Here is a 12,127-nt window from a genome sequence, read left to right as displayed (position 1 = left end):
GCTTCTAGTGAATGTATTCAATAGCTCTCTTATTTCCATAGGTAGCAACATGTTAACAGTTTATTGATTTGAGTACCAAGTAGTTACTGTAGAAAAAAAGTGAATATATCTATATCTATATCTGTTTTTAACCATTCTAAAGTGGCAATGTTCCCTCAGTCTGTTCATAAATACCTGATGTATCACTTGCAGTAGATGACTCCACCATAACCCCAATACCCCATTAAGCATGTCCTGATCTTAACAAAAAAAAAAAATGGTATTAAAAATCCAGATTTTCGCAATCTCTGTGGTAACCTTTAGAGTTCTCTTGGCTCTGGGAAGAGCTCAATTTTACCATCCAGGACACTGGTAAATGCATGAAGAGATTTCTTATAGATTTAAAAAATAAGTACAAAAAATGGCGATGGACTGCTGCTTTAAGAGCTTTGATTTAACCATGTTCACCCACTCTTTCTACTCCTTCCTGCTGCTGGGGATATCTCTCCTAATCCTGAACCCAGACATAAACACACCTGCTCTCACCCACGCCTCCCTGCCATCTCCTCCCATGCAAATGGTGTTACCCTTCTGATTTTAATCCTGACCAACCTTTAAACTTGCCCCACAAATCAAGCATCCCAATAGCCTTTAGCTATTGTCCCACACCCACAGTCACTCCTACCACCCATTGTGACCAAACACTGCCATCTACAGCACTTATTCCCTCACCTGCTGTCTCTGTAAATCTCCCATCATACCTCTTAGATTGTAAGCTCTTCGGGACAGGGATTGCTTTCCTATTGTCTGATTTTGCTGCGCTTATTGTATTCTAATAATTCACTGTATTCTTTGTGAAGTGCTGAGTACACACTTGGCGCTATATAAATAAAGACATACAATACACTGTTACAATCTTAAAATAGATTTTTTTTAAAACAATATCTATTGTGGTTTTCCCATTACACTCAAGTAGTTTCTGTGGATATACAGTAGAAAATAGCAAACGTGGTTGGATTTTTCACGTCTGGAGTCCTTCTTTTTCTCTTTCTCACAGGCCGCGGAGGTTGTGGGTTACCCTGTAATGATCAAGGCTTCCGAGGGGGGCGGAGGGAAAGGAATCCGAAAAGTGAACAACGCAGAAGATTTCCCCAACCTCTTTCGCCAGGTAATCCCTTCACGTGCACTGCTTATTCTGTTAGAACCACCTTTTGTGGAGGGTGCTTTGCCATCAGATTTTCACACCTGAAATGAAAGGTCTTCTTGAAATGGCTTGACTCCAACTCCTGAAAACCTGTTGGTTTGCAAAAGGAAGCTCTGCAAAGCTGTAACATGGGCAATGCAAGTGGTGCCAAAGAGTGTGGCACACATGGAAAGAGGGAGCAGCTTATTTACCTCCAAACAACCACCCTCCCTGATAGGGCACTTTACAATTATAGAGCGAGTTTTGATTTACAACAATGGTCTAGGAATCACCAAGGGGTTTTGGACTGGAGTTCTGATGTTTAGGCTCTGTGTCCTGTATAACTTTTGTATATTTACATAGTTACATAATAGATGAGGTTGAAAAAAGACATCCATCCATCAAGTTCAACCTATGCTAAATTTAGACGACAGATACTTTATTCTATATCCGTACATACAGTATATTGATCCAGAGGAAGGAAAACAAAAAACCCCAGTGAAATGTCATCCAAAGATATCTCATAAGGGGAAATATAAATTCCTTCCTCCAACCTTAAGGGATGACCCTGAGTCCTTTGTACTGCCCTTGGGTTGAATAGTTCTTTTGAAATCTCATTGTATTGTCCCTGAATATATCTGTATATAGTTATCATATCCCCTCTTAGACATTTCTTTTCTAATGTAAACAAATCTAATTTCGCTAGCCTCTCCTCACAAATCAGATTATCCATCCCCTTTATTCATTTGTTGGCTCTTCTCTGCACTTAGTTCCATAATGTCTTTTCTATGTAGTGCTGCCCAAAATGGTACTCCATATTCAAGGTGGTCTTACTAATACTTTTATAGAGGGTCATTTTTATGTTTACTTCCCTTCCATCCATTGCCAATTTAATGCAAGATAAGATCTTGTTTGCCATTGTAGCTACTGCAAGACTTTTGGCACGATTGCTGTCTACAAGCTCTCCTAAATCCTTCTCCATCAAGGATTCCCCTAATGTATCCGCATTTAATTTGTAAGTTGCCTGTTGACTCGTTTCCCAAATGCATAAGCTTACATTTATCTATATTAAACCTCATCTGCCATTTATTTGCCAGGCTATTGTATGTGGGTGGGATGCCTTGTTTCTGTGTGCACTTTGTGTGGTGTCTGTGTGGTTTATGATAGGTATGTTTCCCTCAATATTTCTGGCCACAAATTGAACAACTACCCATACATATACAAATGCATGTACACATAGGTACTCATACAAACAAAGGTAAAGGCCACCACATACATCTTATTTGTGTACATCTTTAGTTGCTTCCATTATTGTGGGAATGGTTCTTTTTGTAAGGTCATCACCACACTTACGTTCTCCTTCAAAGACTGATCTAACTTTATGCCATTGAGCTTGTACGTAACATGTTTATTGTGGCTACTCAAATTCATAACTGTTTTCATTAAGTTTCAACTGCATTTTACCTTCCTACACTCCCAATCTATTCTTCTTATTACAAAATAAATTGCATCCTGTCCTGTTTTTTATTAGACTTACACATTGTAGTGTTATCAGCCAGAATGGACGAAGACATTAATAAACAAGTTGAAGAGCAGTGAACCCAGTTTCACATCTGGAGACGTTCCACTTACAATACAAGCCCAACCTAAATAAGTCATGTTGCTGCCCACTTTCTGTTAAAGCAGCACTACAGGTTGCATTGTTTTATTTATTCAAATTGTTTTATGTTGTAGGATTGAAGCAGAGGGTCTCTAGAGCTGAACCCCATTCATTTCAGCTCTCCTGCTTCCCAAGATACCTCCGTAAGGGGTACCGGTATCTCAGTGGAGTTTAAAGGCCTCGATCACGGGCCAATAGGAAACCAGAAGGGATGATGTCACGGCTTCTTATTGGCCCACGGGACATTTAAACGTTGCTATTTCGTTAGGCACACAAGTTCCGTGGCTGCAGAGATACTGGCACTGCTACGGAGGTAATTATCACTGGAAGCAGAATGTCCCGGAGCAGAAATTAAGGGGTTCTGCTCCAGAGACGAACTGCTTCAAAATATATATCTATATCATATAAAAATATTGCTTGTGAGCACATTCACATCTTAGACAGGTCTGCAACCCTGCTTTTCGCCATTATCACCTAGCATACAGTGCTTCCACTGCAGCAAGGGATTCTGGGAAATGAAATGCAAATGAGCACACAGTGCCACCTTTTGTCTTAAGTCCACATTACATGGAAACCCCTTAAGCCAATGCATGCTGCTTTAAACACAGCTTTTAAACATAGCCTGAGATTAGATGCAAAGCCAATAAACCCACTCATAGACAGACTGTTTTGACCTTGTGGGTCTCGTCAGTGTGAGGTTGGCTGTACTGGCTTTGCAATTTGAGACATGAGTAGGTCTTCACCACACATTATTTAAGTTATGGTGGGTGAAAAGATGACTAAAAACCCTCCATCGTATAGCATATAAAAATATTGCTTGTGAGCACATTCACATCTTAGACAGGTCTGCAACCCTGCTTTTCGCCATTATAACCTAGCATACAGTGATTCCACTGTAGCAAGGGCTTCTAGGAAATGATATGCAAATGAGCATTGGCCTAAGTGTGTGTGTGTGTGTGTGTGTGTGTGTGTGTGTGTGTGTGTGTGTGTGTGTATATCACATTATTATTATTTTTTATATATATATATATATACATATATATACATATATATATATACATATACAAGCAATGCAACTTGTAGTGCTGCTTTTAGATGTCCACCTTTTTACCAATTCTCAATCCAAGTGCAAATATTTGCACCCATGCCAATTCCTTATTTTTGTATAGCAATCGCGTGTGGCATTTCAACAAAAGCCTAAATAGATCAAATTTGCTTCATTGCCTTTATTAACATATTTACTTCCTTCCTTTGGGAAGATAGTAAGCTAATTGTTTTGCCATGACCTATCCCCCATAAAACCATGCTGATCATTAATAATAATTGTGTAGTGTGAAAGGTATTAATATTAACCCTTAATACAACATCCAAGTAATTTCCACATTGTTTACAGGTCTGTTACTCCAATTGTGTGATTTAACCCCCTTTTTAAAAAGGCATCTCTTCTGCTTCAAATTCATTCTTGTGGTCTCTTCTGCTTCAAATTCATTCTTGTGGTCTCTTCTGCTTCAAATTCATTCTTGTGGTGTCTTATGCTCCAAATTCATTCTTGTGGTCCTGAATCTGCAGGCTTAACTAATAAATTGAACGCTTATATTTGCGAGATCAATCACTAGGAATATGTACAAATGTGGCGATGAACTAAATTTTGGGGGAACTTTCACTTAAGCAGATACAACATCAAGTAATGCTTGTGTATTTTAAAGAAAGACACAGTGCAGACAAAAGTACTGTATTGTCTCATAATTAGTGTTGTTGTTTGTATTTTTTTTTTTTTTTTAGAAACATTTTAAAAAGGATAACGGTTTAATAAAAGTTTTATCCATATATGGTTGTGTGCCACAAAATATGTCTTTGTAGTAGCAAAGGCCGGGGGTATTATTTTACCACTTTGTGAATGTATTTCCTTCGCTATAGGTGCAGACAGAAGTTCCAGGCTCCCCCATCTTTGTAATGAGACTGGCCAAGCAGTCACGCCACCTGGAGGTGCAGATTCTCGCAGATCAGTACGGCAACGCCATCTCGCTGTTTGGCCGCGATTGCTCTGTTCAGCGAAGGCACCAGAAAATCATTGAGGAGGCTCCTGCATCCATCGCTCCAGCTGCAGTCTTTGAACAGATGGAGCAGGTAAGTTGAGATGGTCTTTATGGACTGTGACACAATCAATTGCTGGCTGGGTGTTCCGTTTTGTCATCAGCGGGTCCCAGCGCCGACCGGTAAGATATCTCTCCCAGCAGTGTTCATATTCAGGCTTCATCTGCTCACTGACTTACAGCATCTAGCTGACAGGCGCGCTATTAGCGCAATCTACTGTTCAGCATATCATCTGGGCTTACTGTCATGAGAGCGTGCCTTTTTCATCTTATATTCTACATCTGCATGGATTGGAGCTCCTATTACTACTGTTCACTTATATATGTGCATATAATACACAACTAAGTATAAGCACAAAACAAACTTGTGCATAATAAAGTGAAAATAATAATTATATATATATGCATGATTATTTATTAAAGCTTTGATCGCTGTAACTTTGAACAAGTGCTGCAATGCTTAATTTTGTAGTAGTTTGCATTATATGTTCTGTCGTGGTATTTGTAATTGTTCTGTCACTTTTGCACCAACAGAATATTTAGCTAAGTGGGACTCTGCCTTTAAGACAGAAATTTTCCAATTATGGCTTGTCATTTTGTGTAAGCTCTGGGAACGTCTGATGGCATGAACTAGTTTGCCATTTGCCAAGCTGACCTACAGTCCTAGTTTATTTCTTTATATAATGTAATAATAATGTGACAGGCTGGACTTATGATCTGTCTGTCCGACGCTACATGGTCTTCTATGTACTGTACCAGCAAAAGAGCCAGTGTTGTGTTTCACATTATGCTATGTAAAGAAACCATATATTTTCCGTCTGCAGGATCCCATGCACCGATGCGTATTCGTTCTGCAGAAAGTTTGTCAGGAATATTTTCAGTGGCATTCTGTGTATAAGGATAGCCATCTGAATAGTGATATATTTTTGTGCCTATTTTATATGGGAGGTTTAAAACAAGTATCAGACAAGCCTATTGACATCAATATTTCTTACAGAATCTCTACAGATTCATGTTTATGTTTAATGTGGATCACAGAAAAAGAACTGGTAGACGCCCTGTTTTGCTCAGGTGCCGTTCCAGAGGTTGTCCTTAAAGCTTTTTTGTGACCCACGCTCGAGTAACTATGCACTACTTAATAATCTGCAAGAAATGCTTATGTGAGGGGACACATTTTACAAGTTTTGTAATCTGCTTGAAAGGGCTGTCACCCTTGTTTTAAATTGCTCCGAATGTCCAGGATTAGCCTGTCTTGGCACTCAGAATAATTCCCATGCTACAACTCTGCTTCTCTTACAGTGCGCAGTGAAACTGGCCAAGATGGTTGGGTATGTGAGTGCCGGCACAGTAGAGTACCTTTACAGCCAGGACGGCAGCTTCTACTTCTTGGAGTTGAACCCTCGGCTTCAGGTGGAGCATCCCTGCACTGAGATGGTAGCTGATATAAACCTGCCTTCTGCACAGCTCCAGGTAACAGCCAGCAGCCTCTGGACAACCTGCTTCTTTTGGATACTGCGGCAAAAGGATGATTTTTCAAAACAACTAGACCCATTGGGACAGGTTTATTAATTTCTGCTCTTTACACTTGTTTGGGAAATCATCCTGAGATTTGTGGTTCCCTTTATTCTATTCTTTTTTTTAAACTTTGATTTTATTAATTTTTTTCCAGAACAAAAATACAATGAGTCCGTGAGGATAACCCCAGGGGTCCCCTCTTTCGAGTATTCTCATATCATTTCATTTAACATTGTAGGCACTGTACATTCCTTGAACCTTGTCAAGCACATATCGATTTCACGTATACCGACATTCGGTAGACCAGAACAAACCACAAATGAACAAACAGACAGATATTAATAAGATAATAAAAAAAAATTATAATAACTAAATAGGGGATGGGGTGGGGAGGGGGGGAGTTGACTGTGCAATCTCGACCTCTTCTCCTCCGAGGAGGTTCCAAGTCAGAGCCATATTCCAGACTCCCGACTTCCCATCTTTGACTCTAAGATTCTACGTGATTTGGTCTATCCAGGTCAAAGGAGAACGCATCTATTTCTATTAATGCCAAATTGTGGATACCTCAACCCCGGGGATGTCTGTCTGGGCCAACCACGGCCTCCAGACTTTTAGAAAATTTTTCCCTGTGTCATTAATTAAGCTTGTTAATGTTTCCATTTGACACACAAACCAAATTCTGTTACGAATTTTTTGGATATTTGGAATTTCGGATTGTTTTCACAATGCTGCATCTCACATCTCATAGCAGTTGCAAAATGTGCAATCAACGTGTTAGCTGTTTTTAGAGATTCCCGGCAATGGCCTATTCAACAAGAACAACCATGGATCCGGGGGAATTTCGTGATCAAATATTCTCTGTACCCAATTTCTAATTTCCTCCAATAGTGGAGTGATGCGAGGGCAAGACCACAGCATGTGTAATAAATTTGCTGTTTATCCACATTGTCACGGGCACAATGGGGAGTAACCTGGTATAAATTTTGATAATTTGAGTGGGGTCAGGTACCACCTCATCAGGACTTTATATGCGTTCTCCTTTAACGTTGTGCATATCGAGGACTTGGCGGCGGCCGTGACTATTTTTTTTCCAGCTTTCCTCATCTATTTCCTCTCCTAGATCCGTCTCCCATTGTCTCATATATTTTAGTTTGGGGCTATTCCCTGAGGCAGAACCGACCACTTCCCCTTTATTCTATTCTATAGAAAAGAGAACCATAAAAATTGGATTGGACCAACCTTAAACACTGCACGTTCTACAAAATATATTATCTGAGACTTTGGTTTCACCTTAGACATAATGGCATTCCATTAATATTTTCAATCTACATAACAAAAAGTAAAACTATATCTAGAACGCATTTCATGGTTTCCATTTTAATTTTTTCTTGATTTTGTATGTACACAGGAGAAGCGCCCTAATGATCATTTGTAATTGTCCATGAATTGTAACATCTACAGTATGTCAGGTCTTTGTTGTATCTGTAAACGCTGTATGCCATTGTTATGTAACAATTAATTGTGATTATTATTGGATTTGTTTTTAGGATCAAAGCAAAGTTGAACAAATGTGTCTGTGTTACACATAAATTGTGTATTTTTATAATTATTTGTGTTATCACATGCTTTGTAAGATATATATTTTTCTTATTTGCCAAGTCGTCTTGACAAGGGCCTTTGGGCCATATTTACCAAGCGGTGCCGCCCCTGGTACTGGAATACACCTTACGACCCATTTAGAGCAGCAATCCTGCTTTCCTTTTTTCATTTTTTTGGGATTTTGATTGAAGGTGGGCGTCTCCGGAGCTGAACCGCGTTAATTTCAGCTCAGAGGACCCCCTGCTTCTAGAGATCCTTACCTCCGTAGAGGGTGATGGTAGCAGCTCCGGCTGGGCCATGTGAGTCTATCAAAAGGGTGGCTTAAATGCCCCGCATCAGGCCGGCCAATAGGAAGCCGTGATGTCATCCCTTGCGGCTTCCTATTGGCCCACGAGACCGGGACATTTAAACCTGCGGAGCTGCTACCGGCACCTCCTACAGTGGTAAGTATCTCGGAAAGCAGGGGGTCTCCAGAGCTGAAATTAGCGCGGTTCAGCTCCGGAAACCCGATGCTTCGAAACTATTTTTTTTTAAAAATGTAAAAATCACCATGCTCTGGTGCTTTAAGTGAATGGGTTGTAAGGCATCTTCCAGAACCAGAACCAGAAGCTGTATTATGGAATAGCCCCGCTTAGTAAATATGGGCTTTGGAGTCTGAATTATCATTTATACTCTGAGTGTTCAAAACTTGATTTTTCTACAGACGGTTATTTATTTGGACTTTTAATTGTTTACTTCTCTGTATGCTTCTGCCACAGATTGCCATGGGAATCCCGCTCCATAGAATTAAGGATATCCGAATGCTGTACGGAGTCCCTGCCTGGGGGGACACACCAATTGATTTTGAAAACTCACTTAATGCTCCCTGCCCCCGCGGGCATGTCATCGCTGCTCGCATTACCAGCGAGAATCCGGATGAGGTAGCTTTCTCATTATGTTTTTTTTTTTATTTTTACCATTTACCAAGCTTTATACCATTTTAAATGGGCTTCTTTCCCTCGAACGCATAAGCTTTTAATTTTTTTTTTTTTTAAATCTTTTTTGACGACCAAAAAAACATAATACAGCTCTTTGATAATTAAAGCTGGAGACTTCCAGTCTCCAATAAGGCAACTTTTTTGAACTTTCAAAAATAGCGAGGCAAGTGCTTAAGGTTGACCAGTCAATGTCACACTGATGTGATAGCTTGGCTATTGTCAGGGAAGGGAGTGTCAGAAGCACAGTGCAGTTCTCATACAATCTAGTAACAAAACTTGTAATAATATGGTGTTACTAGAGATAATAAGCTCCCCACTATGGCAAACTATGACAAATAGAAACATAAAACTGAAAGCCTTAGCGTGAACTAACATAAAATGCTGCTGTCCTCTGAAGTATCTCAAGCTTCAGGGGCTGTGAGCAGGAGCTTAGTCAGGAGATTCTTTCTGAAGCCCTGATGTAGCAGTGGTCTTCTAAGAACACATCGAATGTTATCAGGGTCCACCTTCTCCTTGCCCCTCCTTGTTCATACCTGTGATTTTTTGTAATGAATTACTTAAGAATACTAGCACCCTGGTATTACAGCATACAGGTATTAATATCATGATCTCTGGCCAGAGGGCTACAAATCACATATAGGATTCTGATGCATCCATTAATAGACTTATGGCAAGACGGTATTTATAATATCCGTTTTTATGCGGACCCCTTATCATGGATTGCTTGTAGTAGATTTAACAAGCTGCACAGGGGCTCTGATTCATAAGGTTGCATCCTCCTACACCAACTCACGGTCCTCTTAGCTATTTTTATTTCACCGTTCGTTTAGACTGCAGCGTGTTCTGTTAGTTGTATTGTATTGTATGTCTTTATTTATCTAGCGCCATTAATGTACATAGCGCTTAGTTCACGCCAAGGCTATCCGTTTTATGTTTGTCATTGTTTGCCATAGTGGGTAGCACATTATCTCTAGTAACAACACCATATCATTAAAAGTGATTGTTACTAGATTATGAGAACTGTACAGTGCTTCAGACACACCCTTCCCTGACAACAGCCAGGGTGTCGCATCAGGTGTGACACAGTTGCACTCTCTAACATTTTAAAGTGCCACTAGGGCTATTCTTGGTAGCGGTTTTATTTTAATAAGTCTAATCAAAGATATAGGTTTATTCGTTTACCCATGATTTCAGCATTGCATTAAAACTAGCTATTTCCAAGATACCCCTTATGATTGGGTAATTAGGGTTTGCACCAATAAGAGGAATCACATTTTCTCTAGCTAATTTTTTGGTGTTCAATTAACTTTGACTCCCCTGTTGGCACCCCTTCACTGCTAGATTACACCTAGTTCATTTATCTAGGCTGGTTGTAGCGAAGTTTCTTCCTTCTCCCTTCCTAATATAATCATGGCCAATAAAGTAAGATACATCTCAATACAGTAGATCTACCTTCTTGGTTAACAGTCTGCTTTTCTGTAGTAATAAGGATCATTTTTTTTTTGCAGGGATTTAAACCAAGCTCTGGAACTGTACAAGAGCTGAATTTCCGCAGCAACAAGAATGTCTGGGGCTACTTCAGTGTCGCTGCAGCGGGTGGTCTTCATGAATTTGCCGATTCTCAGTTCGGACACTGTTTCTCTTGGGGAGAAAACCGAGAAGAAGCTATCTCGTAAGTAACTTTGCTGCTAAGGGCTGGTCCTAGAAGCTTCAAGTAGTGTAACGTGAATACTAGAACAGCCAAAATGTGGAAGAAAATGTTTTAGTTTATACTATTGAACACTCATTTACTCATATTGCTGTGCATGCCATCTTGTATATAAAGCATTGACCATAGTGGCTGCTCTACATCACCTAATTACTAGTTCAGTACAAGGATTTTGAAGCCAAAATGATGGGCTCCATTGTTCCTAACTCATTATTAAGGTGTATCCTTCTTTCTCAGCAACATGGTGGTAGCTTTGAAGGAGCTGTCCATTCGAGGAGATTTTCGAACCACCGTGGAGTATCTGATAAAGCTTCTGGAGACAGAGAGTTTTCAGCAGAATTGCATTGACACTGGCTGGTTGGACAGGCTGATTTCAGAAAAAGTGCAGGTAATATAAATACCAAAAATGCAGGTCCGTCAACGGGGCGAACGCTGGGACAGCTGTCCCGGGCCTGTGCTGGAAGTCAGAGAGTGGAGAGAGCGGGTGAAGTGAGAGAGGGAGGAAATGAAGCGGTGAAGTGAGAGAGGAATGCTCAATAATGGGAGCACAGGTTATGTCATGAGTGGAGACATCTGGATGAGCATGTTTTCATTGTCTCCCCAGGCGGAGCGTCCAGACACCATGCTTGGAGTGGTTTCCGGGGCTTTGCACGTGGCCGATGTGAGCCTTCGAAATAGTGTCTCCAATTTCCTACACTCTTTGGAAAGGTAAACGTAGGTCCTGAGGACTTCGGGTTTTAGTTACATTTCTTTTATGAAGTCACAATAACACAAGTTATATATTGTGTGTGTCCCTTTTATGGGCTCTTGGTTTTCAAAGGAGCCACCAGTGTAGAGCTTTGCTGTGTGCTGCTGGTCCCTTCAACACTGAAGGATTACCATACAGATTCAACAACAATTCAAACGTCCCTGGTTACAGTGACACTAAAAACCCTAAATTGGATGAGTCTATTCTAATACACATACAGTATCTCAGGGGACAGAATTAAAATAGCAGTTGTTCCTACACGGTGCATTTACTAAAATATTAACTCGTGTATAACAACCTGTGTTCTGCAGTGTCTCTTTTTCATCTTCCTCTTATCGTCATTTCCTTACACTGCGCGTATTGTAAGTTTGAACAAATGATAACACAGGCACATTAAACATGAAACAATCTGCTTCTGATAGCCTATATATCTTGTTTGGTACCTGAGGTGGTTTGTCAACACCACTATTTGATACTAGACTAACTGTATTCATTACTCTAGGCCAGGGGTCATCAAACTCTTAGTCCAAAAGAGCCAAATATAAGTAGCACAACGATTTAGAATTTTTCAAAGAGCCATAAATATATTTTTACAAGTACGGTTGATTTAAGAAGACAGTGAATTGATAAAACGTTATAAGTATTTATTTATTAACATCAGGCTG

General features: G+C 40.1%; 1 protein-coding gene across 5 annotated transcripts in view; it reads left to right on the top strand.

Moving 5' to 3' along the window:
- ACACA (acetyl-CoA carboxylase alpha) overlaps positions 1–12,127 on the top strand; it is a 286,049-nt gene that overhangs the window by 36,812 nt on the left and 237,110 nt on the right. For all 5 annotated transcript variants that reach the window (XM_075589504.1, XM_075589503.1, XM_075589501.1 and 2 more), the window contains 7 exons: positions 1,037–1,147; positions 4,740–4,949; positions 6,215–6,385; positions 8,788–8,949; positions 10,515–10,678; positions 10,952–11,102; positions 11,319–11,422. In XM_075589504.1, coding sequence (XP_075445619.1) covers positions 1,037–1,147; positions 4,740–4,949; positions 6,215–6,385; positions 8,788–8,949; positions 10,515–10,678; positions 10,952–11,102; positions 11,319–11,422 — 1,073 coding nt within the window. The remainder of the gene's footprint in view (positions 1–1,036; positions 1,148–4,739; positions 4,950–6,214; positions 6,386–8,787; positions 8,950–10,514; positions 10,679–10,951; positions 11,103–11,318; positions 11,423–12,127) is intronic.

Source organism: Ascaphus truei, chromosome 3 (assembly GCF_040206685.1).
Source record: "Ascaphus truei isolate aAscTru1 chromosome 3, aAscTru1.hap1, whole genome shotgun sequence".
NCBI lineage: Eukaryota > Metazoa > Chordata > Amphibia > Anura > Ascaphidae > Ascaphus > Ascaphus truei.
Note: the sequence above shows the minus strand (reverse complement) of the source record. Positions and strands in the feature narration are given on the sequence as shown.